Source organism: Mycteria americana (assembly GCF_035582795.1).
Source record: "Mycteria americana isolate JAX WOST 10 ecotype Jacksonville Zoo and Gardens chromosome Z unlocalized genomic scaffold, USCA_MyAme_1.0 Scaffold_18, whole genome shotgun sequence".
In the NCBI taxonomy this organism is placed as follows: domain Eukaryota; kingdom Metazoa; phylum Chordata; class Aves; order Ciconiiformes; family Ciconiidae; genus Mycteria; species Mycteria americana.
The window spans coordinates 8,158,301-8,181,573 of record NW_027445436.1 but is presented as its reverse complement, the minus strand read 5'-3'; the positions used below and the strand labels follow the sequence as shown (position 1 = coordinate 8,181,573).

The window sequence follows — 23,273 nt, the reverse complement described above, 5'->3', positions numbered from 1 at the left end:
GAAGATGGTGAAAAATAGCCTGAGAATGGATCCTTGAAATATAGCGCTATACTGCAACTAATGTTGTTTTGTCAGGGAAGTGAAAAATGGGATGAAATACCTTGTGTGGATATGTTTTTTGCGTTAAGAAATGATTGGGATATTAGGAAGAAACGTGGTTTAGTGGATTCTAAACATCAGATTGGAATATATGCATTAAAACAGAAAAAGGGAAAATCTTGTTGTATTGCATCGGAAAATTCAGAAGAGGATATTCAGCTGTTGGTGGCTCCCCCAAAACAGCCGGAATCCGATAGCTCAAATGATAATGGAGTTGTGAGTGTTGTGAGTCCTGTCTCTAAAAGAACAAAGGGACAGCTAATTCAAGCTCCCCTGAGACAGGCTGTAGGGCCTGAAGGAACACCGGTGTATGTACACGTGCCTTTTACTACGTCTGATTTATTAAACTGGAAAAAAGGCAGTTGGATCCTATCGAAACAATCCAGAAGGAATGTATAGTACTGTTAAAACTGTAATGATGACTCATAATCCTAACTGGGGAGATGTACAGGCTCTCCTAGAATATTTGTTTACCACTGAGGAGAGAAGAACGATTTTAGAGAAGGCTAGAGAAGGACTAACTCAAGAACATGGGGGGGTGCCTAATACCAATATGTACCTCCCAAAAGAGGATCCGGGGTGGGATCCAAACACAAGTGGAGGATTACAAAGGGTAAAGGAATATCAAAAGCTAATTTTGTATGGGATTCAACATGGAGTGCAAAAGCCTAAGAATTTATCTAAACTATATGAAGTAAGGCAGGGGGATAAGGAAACCCCGTCAGCCTTCTATGAGAGACTGTGTGAAGTAGCTCGAAAATGGACTGATCTGGATCCAGAACATGATAGCAATTCAAAGTTATTTAACATGCTGTTTATTGGTCAAGCGGCAGCAGATATAAGAAAAAAGTTACAAAAGGTAGAGGGTGCGGATGGAATGACAATCTCACGGTTATTATCAATTGCATATAAGGTGTATAAAGTTTCCCCAGCCGATCCTCTGGTTCCAGTCAAGCTGGGGAATGAAATAATAGATTTTGTAACTGATAGTGGAGCCACACATTCTGTAGTAACTAGTTGTAGGGGACCCTTAAGTGGAACTAAAATAAGCGTTGTTGGTGCAACAGGGAAAAAGACTTTAAAGCCGTTTTTACAGCCTATGGAATGTTCAATTGGAAATACTAAATTAACTCATGAATTCCTTTATATGCCAGAATGCCCCTTACCATTGCTTGGACAGGATTTACTTTGTAAACCGAATGCACAACTAACTTTTTCTGAAGACTCCGTTCAGTTGCATATTCCTCCAGAGACTGCCTGGAAAGCCCAGATATGTTTGTTAACCGAGAAAGATCCTAATGAAGAAATGAATATTTCAGAGGAAGTACTGAATGCAGTTATACCTCTGGTGTGGGCATCGAAGATACCTGGACGAGCGAAGAACGCGACCCCGGTAAAGATTGAACTGAAACCAGGAGCTCAACCGGTAAGAAAGAAACAATACCCCATCAAGCTGGAGGCCCGGAAAGGATCAGAACCTATAATAAGCTCTTTTTTAGAACATGGATTGTTACGGGAGTGTCAATCGGAATTGAATACTCCCATCCTACCTGTAAAGAAGCCCCATTCTTCTGAATATAGACTGGTACAGGACTTACGAGAAATTAATGCAAGGACAGTAGATGTCCACCCTGTGGTTCCAAATCCATATACCCTCCTTACTACAATCCCTAACAGTAATACTTATTTCACAGTATTAGATTTAAAGGACGCCGCCTTCTGTATACCTGTGGATGAGCAGAGCCAGACCATCTTCGCCTTTGAATGGGAGAATCCAACTACAGGATGAAAGACACAACTCTGCTGGACTGTCCTTCCCCAGGGATTCAAGAACAGCCCTACCTTGTTTGGTAACGTACTAGCCAAAGAATTGGAACTATGGCAAAATGATCATGATGCTGTAACATTGTTGCAATATGTTGATGATTTGCTAACTGGTTCTGACAGTTATGAGGCATGTCTGGAAGCCACCACCAGTTTGCTTAACTGTCTGGGCTTGGCAGGGTATTGGGTTTCTAAGAAAAAGGCTCAGATTGGGGAAAAAAAAATGTCCAATATATGAGGTTTGAAATCACCAAAGGACAGAGAGAATTAAGTACTGAGAGAAAAGAGGTGATTTGTAGAATTGCTGTACCTACACCAAAGAAGCAATTAAGAGGATTTCTGGGAATGGCCGGATGGTGTCGCTTATGGATTCCCAATTTTGGACTAATTGCCAAACCACTGTATGCTGCTGTGAAAGGACCTGAGGGGTTTCTCGAATGGACACCTGAATGTAGGAAGAATTTTGATGAAATTAAAAGGAAACGCATGGAGGCTTCTGCTTTGGGACTCCTGAATTTGAGGACTGTGTTTGTACCTCATGCTGTGTCTTCTCTCCTTGAAAATAAAGGGCATCATTGGATCTCCCCAAGCAGGGTAGCTAAATATCAAGTGGTGCTGCTGGAACAAGATGATGTTGTAATCTCCCTGACCTCTGCTCTAAATCCTGCAACTCTGCTAATTTCTGAAAAGATGATGGAAATTCTACTCAAGAAACTGCACCAAGAAACACACTCGGGAGCAGATGCATTAGTACTAATTGCCAAAAGACACCTCATTGGGCCAAGAATGCAAAGCCTAGTGGATATAATAGTTAAAATAGTGCAATATCTGTTGCGCCAATAACCCAAAAATTGCAAAGAAGATCATGGGAGGAATCGTAAAACAAGGAATAACTCCCGGGGAATACTGGCAAATAGATTTTATGGAATTGCCAAGGTGTAATCTGTATAAATATTTATTGGTAATGGTAGACACCTTTTCTGGTTTGCCCGAAGCTTTCCCTTGTCGCGCTAACAAGGTTAGGGAAGTGATTAAAATGTTATTGAAAGAAATTATCCCCAGATTCGGTGTTCCAGAAGGTATATCCTCCGATAACGGACCCCACTTTATTGCAGAAATAGTGCAGGGAGTTTCTAGATTTCTAGACATTAAATGGGATTTGCATACCCCTTGGAGGCCATAGTCCAGCGGCAAAGTAGAAAGAATGAATCAAACTCTAAAAAGACAGATTTCTAAAGTGTGTCAGGAAACTCAAATGAAACGGGTAGATATTCTACCCATAGCATTAATGAGAGTATGAATTACACCCAGAGCTAGGGAAGGTGTTAGTCCATTTGAGATCCTGTATGGGAAACCATATCCAACCAATCATTTAACCACGAAGGGAGACCAAATGCATATCAAGGGACAGGCTGTAATTAAAGAGTATTTGATCTCTCTGTCTCGCAGAATTTATCCTCCCTGCATAGGTACCTAAACCAGAAGACTCCCATTCTCTTGGACACCCTGGTACACCCATTCCAGCCAGGAGACACGGTCTACGTACGAACCTGGAAAGATGAGCCCTTGAAAGAAAAGTGGAAAGGACCTTATACAGTGCTATTAAAAACTTATACAGTGGTAAAGGTGAATGGGATCGACTCCTGGATTCATTATACTAGAGTAAAGAAGGCACCAGACCAGGACAAGTGGACCTCCATGCCAACAGGAGAACTGAAACTCCAACTAACCAGGGACTGTCGATGAATTGTATCAAGGCTTTTCTTTTAGAAAACTACTATTGAAACTACTCCTAGGACACTCTTGGAAAGTGTTATTAATTTAGCATAGTTATAATGAAAATTGTATCTCTGACATTGATTAACCTAGCCTTTACTTTTTGTAACAGAAATCTAGTCTTAAAACTTGTCCAATCCTTTGGAAGAATCCATAATGTCAGCAGTGTAATGGCCTGTTCACCATTACCTAAATCTGCAGCCGATCCCCTCGAGTGGGGAATTTTAACTTTAGATTTAAACTGAAGCTTTCTTCAGTCTCCAAATTACCTCCTTTCAGAGTCGAATGTGGTTGTACAATCTAACAGGACAGGTAGAACTATTAGCGAATGCAACCAGAGCAGGATTACAGGATTTAAAACACTCAATTACAGGAAACTTCAAAGATGACATTGCAGAATAGGCTAACCTTAGATTTAATGTTATTACGTGAACACGGGGTATGTGGGTACCTAAAACTGAAAAACAAAGGTTGTTGCATCCATATTCCCAATATAACTGAAATAAAACAAGTGGCAAAATCAAGTAGAAATATTCAATCCTCTAAACAAAATATTACAAAGTTTTGGATTCTCCCTAACTGGATGGTTGGCAAGTTTACCATCTGTATTGTTGTTAGTTGTGCCTTAAAATGTGTTAGATGACTAACTGTACAAATTATTAATGAGAACTAATAATGAGACATATGAGGACTATAAAGAAAAGTCTCATAGTCTCAAAGGGGGGAATTGTAGCCTAACAGTGTAGTCTAACAGGAGCTGGTGGAAGGCCAGGGCTTACATAAAGCTGATAAGGGGGATTCAGGCTGGAAAGCAGAATGTCTAAACAAGAATTACTGTCCTTGGGAGTAAAGCACATCCTGGAGAAATATGTAAGCTAAATAAGATGTTTTGGGAACCATCTGAAACAACTAGTAGTAGTGTGATAAGAGGCACCCTCACGCAAACTATCCTCATTAGCGTGCGCAGAATATTAAAGTAGCACTGTAGCTTTAAGTTGAAATAAGAGACATGTAGACCAATAGAAAACTGCTTTGTGTAATTACTTAGGCATATGCATAACTAGACTGTATAAATACTGTACCTGTATGACCGACCTTTGTGCTAGCTTTGTGGAGCTACCACCTAGCACCCATCTCTGCGCAGACATGAAATAAAATACCTCTGCCCTGTGTGTATATTGGCGTCTTGCACACCGGGTAAACGACCTCACGCTTGTGGGATAACAAAGTGAGTAAGGGGGGCCAGGATCCAGGCAGTGGTGCTGGGCAGACAAAGGGGCCGTGCCAGTACTTGAGGGATCTGTGAATGTGTGTGTGTGTGCTTGTTTATGTAGAGAGTGTTGTGTGTATGCTTTCACTAGTGAACGTCTATCTCTACCAGTAGAAGAGGAGGAGGGGATTTGGCTATCTATGTTTATGTTTTATGTGAGTCCTGTATGTAGGTGCTGTTGAAGGCAGCGCCTTGTCTGTGGCAATCTCTGTGACCGGCTGTGTCAGTGTCCTCTGTGTGTGTGTGTCTCTGTGTGTGTGTGTCTCTGTGTATGTGTGTGTGTCTGGGATACCTGCGCAGCTTCGTTACTGGTTGAATCTGCAACTGGGAAAGCAGCAGCTGCGTTCCTCAGCCTGGGCAGAGACCCCGAGTCCCTGGGCACTGAGCTGGGCTCCAGGGGCCAGGCAGGAGAGGTCCTGGGCTGGAGAAGACAGCTGCACTTCTTACATCACCTAACAGGCATAACTTGTCCACAAGCATAATTCTTCCTACTTGTCCTTCCATGGCTACATGCAAGTTGCTTATTAAGGACACTAAAGAATGTATTTGGGGAAAAAAAATATACTGTTTCAGAAAAATGATAGATTTGTCATCTAAACCCATGGAGATCTCTCCCTTTAAATGCTGAATGATCTTCATTGTGAGTTACAGTGAGAAAGAGCAGCAGAGAGAGAGAGTGCAGGTACAGCATTTTACAGCAGCTGAAGTGCTAGGCTCCATTTGGTCAGGATTTTCAAAGGGAGCAAGTGAATGGAAAGGCTTTTATTTTGCTACCAAGCAGTTCCCTGAAGTGATTGAGGAGAGAAAATTTTCACTCTAGCTTCACCAAAATACAGTAGAAAATTCCATCAGTTCTCGTTTTGTCATCTCTTTCTTGCTTTCTCCTGTCTATATATACCTTCAGGGCTTCATTTTTTCTCACCAGTCAGCATGAGTGAACAACTCCAAGTATAAAAAAGCTTGTAACCTTGGCAAATCAAAAAAATCTTGCTATTTTTGATGGAGCAAGAAAGTACTCAACAAATCCATTCTCTTTTTGTGTTCTCTCACTGCCAGATCCAAAACTCTGTTGTTTACAATTTCAAAAAGATGATCTGCTGGGATTCTTTTACTGTATGGTTTGATCTAAAATGTACACACAGTTGCCTAATTGTGAATGGACAGATACTATTATTTTCTGATCCCTAAAGCACAGCCCAGATTCTAAAATGTATATTCTCACTGCCTTAAATGAGGTACTTTAAATGTTGAACACCTTGTTCAGCTTTCAGCAGAACACAGACAGAGACAGAAGACTGTTGGCAGGGAGAATTGGCAAACTCTTAGTAGAATATGGTTTCACTGATATTGTTTTATAGTGTGCATGTATAGCTGAGGATGACAATTGACCTCAGTGGTTCCATTTTGAGGAACAAAAAGGCTTGGCATGGTGAAGTAAGTCTGGTGTGCGAGTTCCAAGATCATGATGGAAATCTTCCTACTTCTTGGTAGATTTCCAATGTGCCATGTAGTCTGTGCCCTTCCAGGGTTCCAAAGAAATCCTTTTTTCCCCCCTCAGAAACATGAGAATTATTCAGAATACTGGCAAGTCCAAGGTTATGGTTTTCACATAGTTTCCTTTTCCTTTGGACTGTATTTTGGGAGGGTTGAATGAAGAATAATCAAGAATCACTCCTCAGGGTCTGAAATATCATGACTTCTGGATTTCCATACAGCCAGTGTTTAACAGCACATGACAATATTATCTACAAGTTTTTTTATAACATTCCTGGCAGCCATATTAATGACAATTACCCACAGACAATTTCAAAGGTTGACTAAAAGTATTGCACAGTTTATGGAAAAATAGGCCTTCTTTGACTAGCAGTTATACACATGGCCTATTCACTTATCTGGTTATAGATTATTTTTTTAGACACACAAATGTCACATGTATTTTTAATGACTCAAATGTTATTTTTCACTAATCATATCTTAGATCATAAAAGATTTTTCCCCTTTCTGACACTGTCAGTTTCTTCCTTTTCCTTACGAAATTCAGCTCTCATTTTATAATCCACAGCAAGATCAAATTTCATGTTCTCTTAATGCTCCATTAGCCTTGTGAACCCCTCCACATATATTAGAGGAGTTACATGGGGCTACGGAATAGGCAAATATGATCATTTACAAATAAAATAGCATTAGCTGCAACCATGAATTAATAATGGAAACCCTAGACTCTTTTACCTTCACTGCCACCAAGATCTTGTCCTGCTCGGGACAGAGGTTATAGCAGTCAGCCAGAAAGACTTTCCCAAAGGCTCCTTCTCCGAGTTCTCTTTTAAGAACAATATTGTGGCGCTTGATGTGCTGAACAACTGTGAACAGAACACAAAATGGATGTCAAAAGTGAACTGCAAGGCCACAACAGGAAGGGGTCTGTGCTTACAGCCACATGGAGACAGGTTTGCCTGTACAGTGCAGTGCATATCATGAAAAGATATGAAAAGATATGAAAAGATATGAGTGCATATCATGAAATGATATGATGTTCCAAATCATAAGTCTATGAAGATGCAACCTCAGAACACTGCATATATACTTAATAATAACGTGTACACGTGTGAGGTGAGCCTGATGCTGGAATAAACTAGAAGAGAGACCCGGGATGCCCTGAGCCACCTCCAACATAAGCCTACCAGGAAGGCAGCACGCCTGAGAAGCACACCTCCACAAGACTCAGCTGCCGCTCAACCAGGCACCAGAAAACCCACTGCCAGCATGAAAACAGGCTCACTGCACACACTCTGATCCCATGAAGGGATGCTGTGGGGCCCTGAGCTCCCAGCTAGCCACTCCCAGTGTGCCACCACTCACCTGCAGGGCTTGGTAGTGCCAGAGGTGCAATGCCCAGCTGCCCTCTCACAGGCCAGCATGCCACTCTGTCTCTTATTTCCAGGGTGATGACTAAATGTGCTGTTTTCAAAGGGTGGTGAGAGATTATTAAATACTTCAGTGCTGATATTTTCAAACTATAACAAAAGATAAGCTATGAATGAGGCCTTTGCTGTAGGGTTCTTCCAAATGAGGTTGGGGGCATGGGTCTGTAGAGGGTACAGAGCCAATATTTATTTAGCTTTTTAGCTTCCATTTTGACAACCTCTAGAGTGCATAGCCTACAAACAGGAATGTTTGTGAGGCTAAATGAGGCTAAACTCAATGTACCCTGCACTTGGGTGATATGTATCTTTAAGTCCTCTGGATCCCAATATTCCCACTACTCATGCTAATACCCTTTGGCTCCAACACTCTATCAGACACAGACAGAATTGCTGTGATCACATTAATTTCATATAACAGCCAGCCTGTTGGACAGCACAGTATGGAAGAGTGGCTATTTGCAATGTTCAGGCCCACAAAAACCTGTTCCTGCCATTGCTGTGATTGCAGGGTGAGGCAATTATGAAAATGGTCCTCCTTTGTATGACAGGTCTCTCATTAAAACTGAGAAGCCATGCTTTGAAATAATAGCAAAATAGACACTAAATGAGACCACAAGTTACAAACATTTTTGATTCTTGTCAAACTCTGGTCTACTGTAAAATTAAGTTATATTATGGTAAGATACACACACATTGTTTTGGCCAGCTGCTCAAATGCTGAGCAGCTTCCCTACAGTCAGTAGGAATATACTCTTTATTTTCATTTCCTTCTCAGCACTGGCTTTTTAAATAAAGCATAAAATACAGTTAGCACAAGAGACAGGCCTGAACCAAAACACATCTTTTCCTTACAGATGCAAATTAACTGGCTTACTTCACCTTTACTAATATTCATAACAAAACAATTATCAAGGCTGAATTACTGTCCTGGAGCGTTACCTAAATACAGGATACGTGATATACATCTCAAACATAATTTAAGCAGAGGGTCCAGATATCATGGCTCATATCAGGCCTGAAATGTGCTGCCATTGTGCAGTATCATATAAGTTGCTCTGCTTTCCTTCAGTTTTTCTAATTGTTCATGTCTCAACTCACAGGAAATAAGTCAGTAAACAGTCCCTAATACTAACAGAGGTCTTCAATTACAGCTAAAGATGCAGGGATTATTTTTTAAATGAAAGCCGTTCAAAACTCTTTGGTTGATTACAGTTTTACAAATGTTTCCCTATGCTTGCATTAGAAAAGTGTGGCAAGTTGACAGACTGTAATTATATTTGGTTGTTGCAAGGGAATCCAATTATGGTCAGACCAGTCCATTTGAGTGGGAGGAGATGGAGATTGTGAACAGTTTTGAAGATTTCTTTTCTACTAGAGAGGCAGGACTCCTTTCCACCCGAGTCCTAGAGGCCCTTCCATGCCTCCCAATGGCATCGGGAGCCAGGACAGCAGGCAGCAGTGAGGGATTAGGAGCTGGGCTCCCAGACAGACAGCCTAGCCCAGATTTTTCACCTTATGGACATCATGCGGGCTTAAAGGCCACTATGACCTGTACTTTAAAAAATGCTTACTAATAAATGAGCCATTATTTTTTGCCATCATTAGAACTTGCCTTTCACCAGCTGTTCTCATCAGAGCAGAGACTGAAACCATGAGGTCCTGTTTTGTTCCTGTTCATGTTCAGCCAAAACTGTTGAGTGGGGCAATCAGCTGTACTGATTTTACTAAACTAGTTCAAGGTCCTACCTCTTTGGGGATTTCTCTTTCCCTCTACTTCCCCAATAGCGCTACAAGGCTGTCTCCCTTCCTTTACTAGAGAGAGGAGAAGTTTAGCTCCACATTACAAGTGTCATCATTTTAAAATGCTCATAAAACCCATTAACTTTCATAGGCAGAGAGCATGGCTAAAATCCTGGCCTACTGGAGTCAGCAGCAAAACTCCACTTCGGTAGAGGCAGGTTTTCATTTTGTTCTCTTTAATACCACCATCAAAGACCTGGTGATAAACACACTCAACCTCTTAAATTTTGTTTGGGTCCTCTCCATTTTAAACACAGAACAGCACTGATGTTTATCCTAGTGGTAAAGAGACTTGTCAAGATCCTGGAGGACTTCACAAATAATGTAGAGTAAAAATAAATAAGAAACATGACATACTTCTGTACAGTACAATTACAGCTGCTGCTAAATGCTCTTATATAAATCAAGCATTTAAGTAAATGGCCTGTCCCATACCAAACTGTCAAACGCAAAACATAGCAAGCCGCAGAAGTGATCTGTACAGAATATGTTTGCAACTTGTCACACTCTATCCATCCCTGTTACCTTTCTGAGCTGAAATGATTTACTAAATAAATAAAAAATGACAGTATGTGTGACTAAATGGGCACAGATTAAATATAAGAACAATGTAAGTAAATCAAACACGTGATGTGATGGAAATATGAGCTAAGGAAAAAAAATCCATTTAGCACACTCAGGGCCAAGCCATAATGACACTGTCATCAGTGGCAGGAGATTCCAGCAGTAGATACACTGAAAAATTCAAGTCAAAATCTGCTTTCAATAAATATCAGCATACAGCAAATTATCTCTATTAAAGTTCAAGGGATTATCCTGGATTTACACTGAAGAAACAAAGCAGAATTTGGCCAAGGAGGTGGCATAACTGAATTACCAAAGACGTGGTCTCATAAGAGAATCACAGAATCACAGAATCGTATAGGTTGGAAAAGACCTTTAAGATCATCGAGTCCAACCGTAAACCTAACACTACCAAGACCACCACTATACCATGTCCCTAAGCACCTCATCCAAATGTCTTTTAAATACCTCCAGGGATGGTGACTCAACCACTTCCCTGGGCAGCCTGTTCCAATGCTTGATAACCCTTTCAGTGAAGTAAAATTTCCTAATATCCAGTCTAAACCTCCCCTGGCTCAACTTGAGGCCATTTCCTCTTGTCCTATCACTTGTTACCTGGGAGAAGAGACCGACCCCCACCCCTCTACAACCTCCTTTCAGGTAGTTGTAGAGAGCGATAAGGTCTCCCCTCAGCCTCCTTTTCTCCAGGCTAAACAACCCCAGTTCCCTCAGCCGCTCCTCATAAGACTTCTGCTCTAGACCCTTCACCAGCTTCGTTGCCCTTCTCTGGACACGCTCCAGCACCTCAATGTCTCTCTTGTAGTGGGGGGCCCAAAACTAAACACAGTATTCGAGGTGCGGCCTCACCAGTGCTGAGTACAGGGGCACGATCACTTCCCTAGTCCTGCTGGACACGCTATTTTTGATACAAGCCAGGATGCCATTGGCTTTCTTGGCCACCTGGGCACACTGCTGGCTCATATTCAGGCAGCTGTCAACCAACACTCCCAGGTCCTTTTCTGCCAGGCAGCTTTCCAGCCACTCTTCCCCAAGCCTGTAGCGTTGCATGGGGTTGCTGTGGCACAAGTGCAGGACCTTGCACTTGGCCTTGTTGAACCTCATACAATTGGCCTCGGCCCATCGATCCAGCCTGTCCAGGTCCCACTGCAGAGCCTTCCTACCCTCAAGCAGATTAACACTCCCACCCAACTTGGTGTCATCTGCAAACTTACTGAGGGTGCACTCGATCCCCTCATCCAGATCATTGATAAAGATATTAAACAGAACTGGCCCCAACACAGAGCCCTGGGGAACACCACTTGTGACCGGCCGCCAACTGGAGTAAACTCCATTCACCACCACTCTTTGGGCCCAGCCATCCAGCCAGTTCTTTACCCAGCGAAGAGTTCACCCGTCCAAGCCATGAGCAGCCAGTTTCTCCAGGAGAATGCTGTGGGAGACCGTGTCAAAGGCTTTACTGAAGTCTAGGTAGACAACATCCACAGCCTTTCCCTCATCTACTAGGCGGGTCACCTTGTCATAGAAGGAGATCAGGTTGGTCAAGCAGGACCTGCCTTTCCTGAACCCATGCTGGCTGGGCTTGATCCCTTAGTTATCCTCTACATGTCCTGTGATAGCACTCAGGATGATCTGCTCCATCAGCTTCCCCAGCACCGAGGTCAGGCTGACAGGCCTGTAGTTCCCCAGGTCCTCCTTCCGGCCCTTCTTGAAGATGGGTGTCACATTAGCTAATCTCCAGTCAGCAGGGACTTCCCCAGTTAGCCAGGACTGCTGGTAAATGATGGAAAGGGGCTTGGTGAGCACTTCTGTCAGTTCCTTCAGTACTCTCGGGTGGATCTCATCAGGCCCCATAGACTTGTGAGTGTCTAAGTGGTGCAGCAGGTCACTAACCATTTCCCCCTGGATTGTGGGGGCTCCATTCTGGTCCCCTTCCCTATCTTCCAACTCCAGGGGCTGGGTACCCAGAGAACAATTGGCCCTGCTATTAAAGACTGAGGCAAAGAAGGCATTAAGTACCTCAGCCTTTTCCTCATCCTTGGTCACTGTGTTCCCTCCCCCATCTACTAGGGGCTGGAGATTCTCCTTAGCTCTCCTTTTGCTGCTAATGTATTTGAAGAAGTGTTTTTTGTTGTCTTTTACAGCAGCAGCCAGATTGAGCTCTAGCTCAGCTTTGGCCCTTCTAATTTTCTCCCTGCACAGCCTTGCTACACCTTTGTAGTCCTCCTGAGTTGCCTGCCCCTTCTTCCAGAGGTCGTAGACTCTCCTCTTTTTCCTGAGTTCGAGCCAGAGCTCTCTAGTCAGCCAGGCCGGTGGTCTTCCCCGCTGGCTCATCTTTCAGCACCTGGGGACAGCCTGCTCTTGTGCCTTTAGGACTTCCTCCTTGAAGAATGTCCAGCCTTCCTGGACTCCTTTGCCCATTAGGGCTGCCTCCCAGGGGACTCTCTCGACCAGTCTCCTAAACAGGCCGAAGTCCGCCCTCCAGAAGTCTAAGGTGGCAGTTTTGCTGACCCCCCTCGCCGCTTCTCCTTGTATCAAAAACTCTATCATTTCGTGATCACTCTGCCCAAGACGGCCTCCAACCATCACATGGCTCACAAGTCCTTCTCTGTTCGTGAACAAGAGGTCCAGCGGGGCACCTTCCCTAGTTGGCTCACTCACCAGCTGTGTCAGGAAGTTATCTGCCACGCACTCCAGGAACCTCCTAGACTGTTTCCTCTCTTCTGTATTGTATTTCCAGCAGACATCCGGCAGGTTGAAGTCCCCCACAAGAACAAGGGCTAGCGATCGTGAGGCTTCTCCCAGCTGCTTATAGAATAGTTCATCTGTCTCCTCATCCTGGTTGGGGGGTCTGTAACAGACTCCCACCACAATATCTGCCTTGTTGGCCTTCCCCCTGATTCTTACCCATAGACACTCCACCCTATCATCACCATCATCGAGCTCTAAACTATCCAGACACTCCCTGACGTATAGGGCTACCCCTGTGATAACATTTTATCACGGGCAAAGATACACAAATGTTCAAAGGGTCATTATATATCTTCCTCCTTTTGGCTCTAAATGGTGGTTGCCTTTGAGCTGCTATTTGTACTTTTAAAAATCATTACTTGTAGGCATGGGCTTTCACCCCCCAGGAAAACTTCCTTTGAATGTGAGGCTGAACAGAGAGGACCCAACTGTTCTGGACTGGACTGTTTTGTTCTGGACTGGGTCCCAACAAAATGGGCAGCTCAGGATCACCTCACTGCATTGAATTCACTGAGTTGGATGTGACTGATTTCAGCCACAGACAGCAAGACATTCAACGGTATAAGTGTGTATTGGGTTCACGTGGCAAGGTTTTGGTAGCGGGGGGGCTACAGGGGTGGCTTCTGTGAGAAGCTGCTAGAAGCTTCCCCTATGTTCAATAGAGCCAATGCCAGCCAGCTCCAAGATGGACCCACTGCTGGCCAAGGCTGAGCCAATCAGCGACGGTGATAGCACCTCTGGGATAATGTATTTAAGAAGGTGTCGGGGGGGGGGGGGAACCTGCGCAACTGCAGCCGGAGAGAGGAGTGAGAATATGTGAGAGAAACAACTATGCAGACACCAAGGTCAGTGAAGAAGGAGGGGGAGGAGGTGCTCCAGGCACAGGAGCAGAGATTCCCCTGCAGCCCATGGTGAAGACCATGGTGAGGCAGGCTGTCCCCCTGCAGCCCATGGAGGTTAACGGTGGAGCAGATATCCACCTGCAGCCTGTGGAGGACCCCACACTCGAGCAGGTGGATGCCCAAAGGAGGCTGTGACCCCGTGGAGAGAGGAGCCCATGCTGGAGCAGGCTCCTGGCAGGACCTCTGAACCCGTGGAGAGAGGAGCCCATGCTGGAGCAGGTTTTCTGGCTGGACTTGTGACCCTGTGGGGGACCCATGCTGGAGTAGTCTGTTCCTGAAGGACTGCACCCCATGGAAAGGACCCACACTGGAGCAGTTCGTGAAGAACTTTAGCCCATGGGAAGGACTCACATTGGAGAAGTTCATGGAGGACTGTCTCCCGTGGGAGGGACCCCATGCTGGAGCAGGGGAAGAGTGTGAGGAGTCCTCCCCCTGAGGAAGAAGGAGCAGCAGAAACAATGTGTGATGAACTGACCGCAACCCCCATACCCCGTCCCCCTGCATCGCTGTTGGGGAGGAGGTAGAGAAATCAGGAGTAGTTACGCCCAGGAATAAGGGAGGGGTGGGGGAAGGTGTTTTAAGATTTAGTTTTTATTTTCTCATTACCTTACTCTGATTTGATTGGTAATAAATTAAACTAATTTCCCCAAGTTGAGTCTGTTTTGCCTGTGACAGTAATTGGTGAATGATCTCTCCCTGCCCTTATCTTGACCCACGAGCCTTTTCTTATATTTTCTCTCCCCTGTACAGCTGACGAGGGGGAGTGATAGAGCGGCTTGGTGGGCACCTGGCATCCAGCCAGGGTCAACCCACCACAAAGTGTAAAAATGTTTGTGTGCTTAATTAAAAAGTGAAACGCAGTGACAGTGTAAAAGTGTTTTTTCCTTGGTCACAAAAAATAGGTTTAAACATTTTACCGCCACATAGTATCAAAGAATCATAGAATGGTTTGGGTCAGAAGGGACCTTTAAAGATCATCTAGTCTAACACCACTGCCATGGGCAGGGACATCTTTCACTAGACCAGGTTGCTCAAAGCCCTGTCCAACCTGACCTTGAACACCTCCAATGATGGGGCATCCACAGCTTCGCTAGGCAACCTGTTCCAGTGTCTCACCACCCTCATCATAAAAAATTTCTTCCTTATGTCCAATATAAACCTACCCTCTTTCAGTTTAAAACCATTCCCCCTTGTCCTGTCACCACAGGGCCTGGTAAGAAGTCTCTCTCCATCTTTCTTATAAGCCCCCTTTAAGTATTGAAAGGCTGCAATAAGGTCTCCCCGGAGCCTTCTCTTCTCCAGGCTGAACAACCCCAACTCTCTCAGCCTTTCCTCATGGGAGAGGTGTTCCAGCCCTCTCATCATTTTTGTGGCCGCCCTCTGGACCTGCTCTAACAGGTCCATGTCTGTCTTGTACTGGGGACCCTAGAGCTGGATGCAATACTCCAGATGGGGTCTCACGAGAGTGGAGTAGAGGGGCAGAATCACCTCCCTCAACCTGCTGGCCACGTTTCTTTTTATGCGGCCCAGGATGCAATTGGCTTTCTGGGCTGCAAGCACACATTGCCAGCTCATGTCCAGTTTTTCATCCACCAGTACCCCCAAGTCCTTCTCTGCAGGGCTGCTCTCAATCCCTTCATCCCCCAGTCTGTACTGATATTGGGGATTGCCCCAACCCAGGTGCAGGCCCTTGCACTTGGCCTTGTTGAACTGCATGAGGTTCACATGGGCCCATTGCTCAAGCCTGTCAAGGTCCCTCTGGATGGCATCCTTTTGTCCAGTGTATCAACTGCACCACTCAGCTTGGTGTTATCTGCAGACTTGCTGAGGGTGCACTCAGTCCCACTGTTTATGTTGTTGATAAAGATATTGAATAGTATTGGTCCCAGTACGGACCCTTGAGGGACACCACTCATTACTGGTTTCCATTTGGACATTGAGCCGTTGACTGTAACTCTTTGGATGTGGTCATCCAGCCAATTCCTTATCCATCTAACAGTCCATCTATCAAGCTCATATGTCTCCAATTTAGTGGCCAGAATTTTGTGGGGGACCGTGTCAAAGGCCTTACAGATTTGCAATATCCTTTATAAAATAGTTGTTTCTAGTTGTTTTTTCCAACTGGAAGCCACATTCTTGTATCATTCTCCACAAGGCTGTAATACAAACATAAAATCAGCTCCCTACTTCTCTGCACATCCAAAGATCACACTAGTCCTTTTAAGGCTAGGTTTCCTAAAGAGCATGAAAATTATGCAATTGTGCGTGTGTCTCATCTTAACACCTCACTCAATTACAATATCACAAGTGCTAGAAGTTTCAGATGTTTTCCCATATACCTTATGAACACAGCAGAGCAGAGGAGTGATCTCTGTCCTTATGGATTGGCTGCAGCAGGGGCTCACTGCTTGATGAACAGTAAGAGCCACAGGAAACCAGCTCCATCAGCACTGCTCACTGAACTACTAACACTAGAGACGTTTAACAGGTGACTTGAAGAAGGCGCTTCCATGGGCAGTGGTCTTCCTGGAAGAATAACTGGAGACATCTATGAGAAGAAAACCTGTAGGGATTTCCTAGTTGTCAAGAGCTACATCTGATGATAAATTTGATAAATTTGTGTTGTTATAGCTAAACCTTTCAGATGCTTTGTTTACAACTTAAATCCTCCCAGGATCTATATTTTAAACCCCAAAGTTTTTGTTGCCTTGACTGAGAATTAGGCTTCCTTCCATGATTTAGTGCTGCAACTCCTGGGAGGGTGCCCAGATGACAGTCCTTCTCCCCCACAGTGGTGGGGGCACCACAGCTCTTGCCCGCTGTAAATTAATTTTGCTGTAGCTAGATTGGCACTTCTCTGGCCGAAACTCAGTGTTTGCTGTCTTTCAGATTTTATATTTGATTTCTGGTGAGGGGTATTATCTCACCCTTTTGATACAGTAATTTATTTATTTTATTTGGCCAAGATCCTTTCAGTTTGGCTACAGATAGGCATATTGCGATGCTCTGTTAGATCCTTAAAATCAAAGAGGAACTATTTAATAATAAATTAGAATAGCAATGCTATCATTGTTTTAAATGCATGAGCATTATGAGCTAAATTCACCTTTCAGGAAAACAAGAATACTAAAGTTGACATTTTTTTCAGGAATGAATTTGACCTTACATAAGAAAACTAAGGTATGCAAAGCTCTCGAGCCTTAGTAACTTGAAATTGGTTTTGATTTCAGTGATAAGTATGTATTAAATGTAGGTTTGATCTATTATGTGCTAAAACAACTGGGATATATCAGAATAACGGAAAGCTAAATTTGGCTCACTGTGTTCAAAATAAATGGCAGATATTATTCAGTTATTATTTTCTCTCTTTGCTGCTTCCAGCCCACTACCAGCTTTCCAACACAGTACAGTAAATCAACTCTAAGCAGAAAACTGTGCTGAATTTTTGACTATCCTTTGCCTTTGTAATTGATTTGTAAATGTGAATCTCAATGTGCTTCTTTGAAAAGATTACTGGTTGTAGAACTTCAAGGCTGTTGCACGTGAGTTGCTATAGTGAATGCCTGCTGATGTTATTTTATTGTGGTTCCTCTTTCATGTTTAAGTTAACTGGAGACAATGATCTCACCTAGCTCAGAGCAGGAAACCCTTTCCCTCAGCATGATACTAATCTTTTGGGATCTTCTGTGCTGCAGAAACAGAAGGACTCAGCAAAGGATGGGAAAGTACTGTGTCATGTATCTCCTAGGATAGACACTTGCAGGGAGAAGGGCTAATAAATGTACTGGCTTCAAAGTATTAACTCTTTTCTGCCTTTGTTTTCAGAAACAGGCATAGTCTGAAAAGCATCCCAGGATCCCAGTTTGAGAAGCAGGACTTGTAAGAAACTTCATACATTCAGGGACTGAGCCATAGTCAAGCTGTGGCTTGATAGTGGGAACAGCACGACTTTCCCAGATCATTTCCCTTGCAAAAAATGTGACATATTTTCTCTTCTTCCCTCTTGGATTTGTATGTATTTTCATATAATACTGACAGATCTAGCAGAGAATATGATAAATCTCCTTCCATTCAGTTGATAGTGTTATCTTTCAGCTGACATTAGGGATGAAAATAAAGCAGAGATGTTTAATGCCTTCTTCGCTTCTGTCTTTAACACCAATGATGGGCCCTGGGACCCCTGGAGCCCTGTGTTAGAAGAATGTGACTGGGGTTATGGATAAGCTCCCAGTTGACTTTGAACTTGTACGGGATTTGCTGCTGCAATTGAATGTGCATAAGTCTATGGGGCCTGATGGGATTCATCCCAGGGTACAGAAAAAGTTGGCCAATGTTATTGCGAGACCCCTCTCAGATATTTATCAATGGCCTTGGGAATCTGGAGAGTTCCCAGTTGACTGGAAGCTAGCAAATGTTATTCCAGTTTTCAAGAAGGGCAAGAAAGAAGACCCTGGTAATTATAGGCCTGTCAGTCTCACTTTGGTGCCTGGTAAAATTATGGAGAAGATCATTCTGGGAGTTATTGAAAAACACCTGAAAGACAATGTAGTCATCGGTCAAAGCCAACATAGATTCATGAAGAGAAAGTCATGCCTTACTAACTTAATATCCTTTCATGACAAGCTTACCCACCTAGTGGACGAAGGGAAGGCAGTGAGTGGATGTGGGTTTTTTGGATTTTAGCAAAGCTTTTGATACAGTCTTTCACAGTATCCTTCTAGACAAAATGTCCAGCATACAGATAGATATGTACACAACACAATGGGTGAACAGTTGGCTGAAAGGTCAGGCTCAAAGAGTTGTACTAAATGGGGTAACATATGATTGGTGGCCAGTCACTAGTGGTGTTCCCCAGGGCTCAATTTTAGGGCCAGTTCTCTTCAATGTTTTTATCAGTAACCTGGACACAGGAGTTGAGTGCACACTAAGTAAGTTTGCCGGCAATACTAAATTAGGAGGAGCCATTGATTTCCTCGAGGGTAGAGAGGCCTTACAGAGACATCTTGATACATTAGTGCTGGGCAATCACCAATCGTATGAAATTTAACAAGGACAAATGCTATATTCTGCACCTGGGACGGTGTAATCCTGGATGTACATATAGACTGGGGGGGACAAGAGGCTGGAGTATAGCCCTGCAGAAAAGGATCTGGGGGGTTTGGTTGATGGTAAGCTCAATATGAGTCAACAATGTGCCCTGGCAGCCAAAAGGGCCAACCGTGTCCTGGAGTGCATTAGGCATAGTATAGCTAACCGGTGCGGCCTTACCTCAAGTACTGTTTGCGGTTTTGGGCTCCACAATATAAGAAGGCTGTAGAAATATTAGAATGTGTCCAAAGGAGGGCAACAAAGATGGTGAAAGGACTAGAGGGCATGACTTATGAGGAGTGGCTGAGGATACTGTTTGTTCAGCTTAGAAAAGAGAAGGCTGAGGGGCGCCCTCATTTCTATCTACAACTTCCTCGTGAGGGGGAGCGGAAAGGGAGGTGCTGATCTCTTCTCTCTGGTGTCTGGTGATAGGACGTGAGGGAATGGCTTAAAGCTGTGTCAGGGGAAGTTCAGATTGGATATTAGGAAATAGTTTTTCACTGAGAGGGTGGTCAAGCACTGGAACAAGCTCCCCAGGGAAGTGGTCATGGCTCCAAGCCTGTCGGTGTTCAAGAAGCGTTTGGACAATGCTCATAGATATATGGTTTAACGTTTAGGTTGCCCTGTGTGGAGTCAGGAGTTGGACTCGATGATCCTTGTAGGTCCCTTCCAACTCAGGATATTCTATGATAGATTCTATGATTATATTTTTCTACATTTCAGACAAATAAGAAGGAGGCCTCCTTCTTTGTTATTTTATTTTGTACTATGCATAGAGGGTTTTAAAGACATTATTATTAATTTTTGGGCCACTGAACATGTACATTTTACACATACTGAGCATTTCTACAATATAACATGGTAGCAGAGTCAAAGACTTAGCAGGTTCCTATAAAACTGTATGCCCCTCTGTTTCTGTGATCTTTTAGATTGTTTCTTTGAAACATTAACTAAGTTTGCCCCTTTCAGTTCAGAAGGTTCCAATGCGATATAAAAATAGGCATACAAATTAAAGTGACTATGCTACTGGAATTTTTAGGATTCCTAAAGTGGAGAAGCTTATATAATGACAATGCCTGCACATCTTTCACTTTTTGAGTCTGTTGGACAATGTCAAATAAGTTTGACAAGGGAGCAATAGTGTCAACAACATACAGCCCCTTGCAACAGGTCTGCACCAAATAAATCCCAGGGCCGCTTGCCCCTTAGCAGATCAGAGGCAACACCATGCTATCTATGCCTCCATGGCTGCAGACCACCAGGCATCAGGCATCTAGTTAGCACGTAGCCTGTTTGTCCAGCTGGCGAGCCAAACACAGGTAAGCAGGGGACATAAAGCAGGAGCAGATGGATCCTCAGTTCCACTGCAGCCAATAGGAATTCAGGTGTGCTGCTCAGCAAAGTTCCCTTCAGACATCTGTTTAAATAAGGGCTTTGTAAATTTTCACTGACATGTATAAATCCCCTTCCACAAGTAAATAAAACTTTATTTTAGTGAAGAAGAACAAACACAGATGCATTAATCAAAAGTCAACTATATATGTCATGTCAGCAGCTAATGAATAACAAAGACCCATACTCCTTTAGGGTAATGACAGCTTCCTACAGGATCCAGCATGTTAATGAACTGTCAGAGCTCCAGTACTAACAGTGAAAACACAACCAAACAACGACCAAATAGGACCTTTTAAAGCTGTAGCCCATGACGAGGCTGAGGACAAGTTCAGTCTCTGCCATTAGGCTTTCAGAACCTAAAAGCATCTTGTTTTTGAGTTGATAATTACAGTGTGCTGAGCCAAGCAGCTGTCACTAAGGAACAGGAGCTGCCCAAACACAGCATAATGCATAGAAGTTTACTGGCTGATTTATCACACCATAATTAACTCAGTCACAGCCTTTTGAGACATCGAAGTGAAAGACAGAAAGAGGGGGAAAAAAGAAAGAAAGGGAAGAAAGGTTCAAAGAGCTTTGAACATTTTGTCCCAGTCAGTTTCCAAGAAAGAGGAAAACACCAGGAGAGATTCAATTGAAGAATGCCCTCCCGCAGCCCACTGTTTCTGGAGAAGTGGTTGTTGGGCAGATACCCAAGACATGTATTTCCCAAAGCACACAGATGCAATCTTTGCAGAGATGTGAACCCTCTCTGAATGGCAGCACACATGCATACCAGAGCAAACAAGAAGAATGGCAGAAAAGGCTGAATGAACTTCATTCAGGATCTGACATACTATGTCAATATAATGAACATGACAAACAACAGTGTTACACTCATAAGCAGGCTGAGTTGGCAGCTCCAACCAATTAGTGCCTGGTTAATTCTATGGTGATAACTAGTACAAATGTATTATATTCTATAAAGCCTTAATAGATATTACCATAAATCATAGCCATCTTTCTCCCCTGTGCTCTTTATTCCCAGAAAGTACTTGCAATTCATGGGAGGAAGTGAGCAGGCTGCACAGCATCAGAGAAGATGGAGAAGGGCGATAGGATTTTCCCTGAGACAGAGCAGCTTGAAGAGCCTCACACCCCATTTGCAGCAGAGACGCAGGCAGTGTCCACCCCTAGTAGAATGGTAAGTTCAACCTCTGGAGAAGGGGAAGGATGGAAGCTGGTGACTTCTGGCACCAAGAGGAAGGCTCCTGCCCCACCTAAGGGCTTACAATTGCAAAATAGGTTCACTGTCCTCAAAGTTGAAGAGGACCCACATGTACCTACAAGCAAAGGACATGGTACACCTGACCCTAAACCATGCAAGACCACCAGGAAGAAACAGCGAGTCATTGTAATGGGTCAATCCCTGCTGCAGGGGACAGAGGCACCCATCTCCTGACCTGACCTATCAATTAGAGAGGTTTGATGCCTGCCGGGGGCTCAGGATCCAGGATGTTGTGGAGGGACTGCCAAAGCTTGTCTGGCCCTCTGACTACTACCCCCTGCTTTTCTTCCATGTAGGCACAAATGATACTGCCAGGAGAAACCTGGACAGGATCAAAAGTGACTACAGAGCTCTGGGGGCAGTAGTCAAGGGCATGGGGGCCTAGGTGGTGTTCTCCTCGATCCTGCTGGTGAGGGGAAAGGGTGTGAGGAGGAGGGCACTAATAGAACAAGTCAATAATTGGCTGCGGAACTGGTGTTGGCGGCAGGGTCTTGGGTTCTACAACCATGGGACCCTGTTTGCAGATCAGCCTCTGCTTGGGAGAGATGGGATCCACCTCGCTAAGCAGGGCAAAGCTATTTTTGCCAATAGGATGACTGACCTTATAAGGAGGGCTTTAAACTAGGAATGACAGGGGAGGAAAAGGGTGACCAGCAGTCCTCTGAGGCAGTGATGGACAGGATTGCTGAGCAGAGGGCATGGGGTGGTGTGATGGGAAGGGATCACAAAATCAGCAAAATGAGGCTTGGGTGGGGTCACCTCCAGCATTTACATGTAAGCGAGGAAGTGCCTACAAGGCACTGTTATGCAGAAATCTCCCAAACCCTCTCCAGGAACTCAACATGTGCCTGTACACTAATGCATGCAGCATGGGGAATAAACATGATGAGTTAGAGATCTGTGTGCAGTTACAGGGCTATAATCTTGTTGGGATCATGGAGATGTGGTTGGTTGGCTCCCATGACTGAAGTGTTCCAATGGAGGCATACAGGGACTTTTGGAAGGAGAGGCTGGGAAGATGAGGAGGGGGAGTTGCATTATATGTGCAAGCAGCTGGAATGCATGGAGCTCTGCCTGGGAATGGAAGAGGAGCCAACTGAGAGATTATGGGTTAGGAATAGAGAGGACAGGTAAAGGTGACATTATAGTGGGTGTCTGTTATAGGCTGCCTGACCAGGAAAAACAAGTGAATGAGGCCCTCTATAGCCGGCTAGAAGCAGACCCTGATCCTCATGGAGAAGTTCAACCACCCCAATATCTGTCAACACAGCAGGGCATAAGCAATCCAGGAGGTTCTTGGAGTCCATCAATGACAGCTTCCTCCTCCAAGTGATAGGGGAGCCAATGAGGAGAGGTTCTCTGCTGGACCTCATACTCACCAACAAGGAGGGGCTCATTGGGGATGTAAAGGTCAAAGGCAGCCTTGGCTGCAGTGACCATGAGATGGTGGAGTTGAGGATCCTGAGGGCAGGGAGGAGGATGAAAAGCAAGCTCACAACCCTGGGCTTCAGGAGAGCAGAGTTTGGCCTCTTCAAAGTTCTTCTTGGAAGAGTCCTATAGGATAAGGCCCTGGAGGGAAAAGGGGCCCAAGGAAGCTG

The 23,273-nt window shown here is 44.2% G+C and overlaps 1 protein-coding gene across 7 annotated transcripts in view; it reads right to left on the bottom strand.

Annotated features, from left to right (window-relative positions):
• LOC142402964 (BDNF/NT-3 growth factors receptor-like) overlaps positions 1-23,273 on the bottom strand; it is a 270,912-nt gene that overhangs the window by 107,379 nt on the left and 140,260 nt on the right. For 6 of the 7 annotated variants that reach the window (XM_075488975.1, XM_075488970.1, XM_075488974.1 and 3 more), the window contains one exon: positions 7,199-7,329. The exons of the other annotated variant lie outside the window; for it this stretch is intronic. In XM_075488975.1, coding sequence (XP_075345090.1) covers positions 7,199-7,329 — 131 coding nt within the window. The remainder of the gene's footprint in view (positions 1-7,198; positions 7,330-23,273) is intronic. 7 annotated transcript variants of the gene reach the window in all.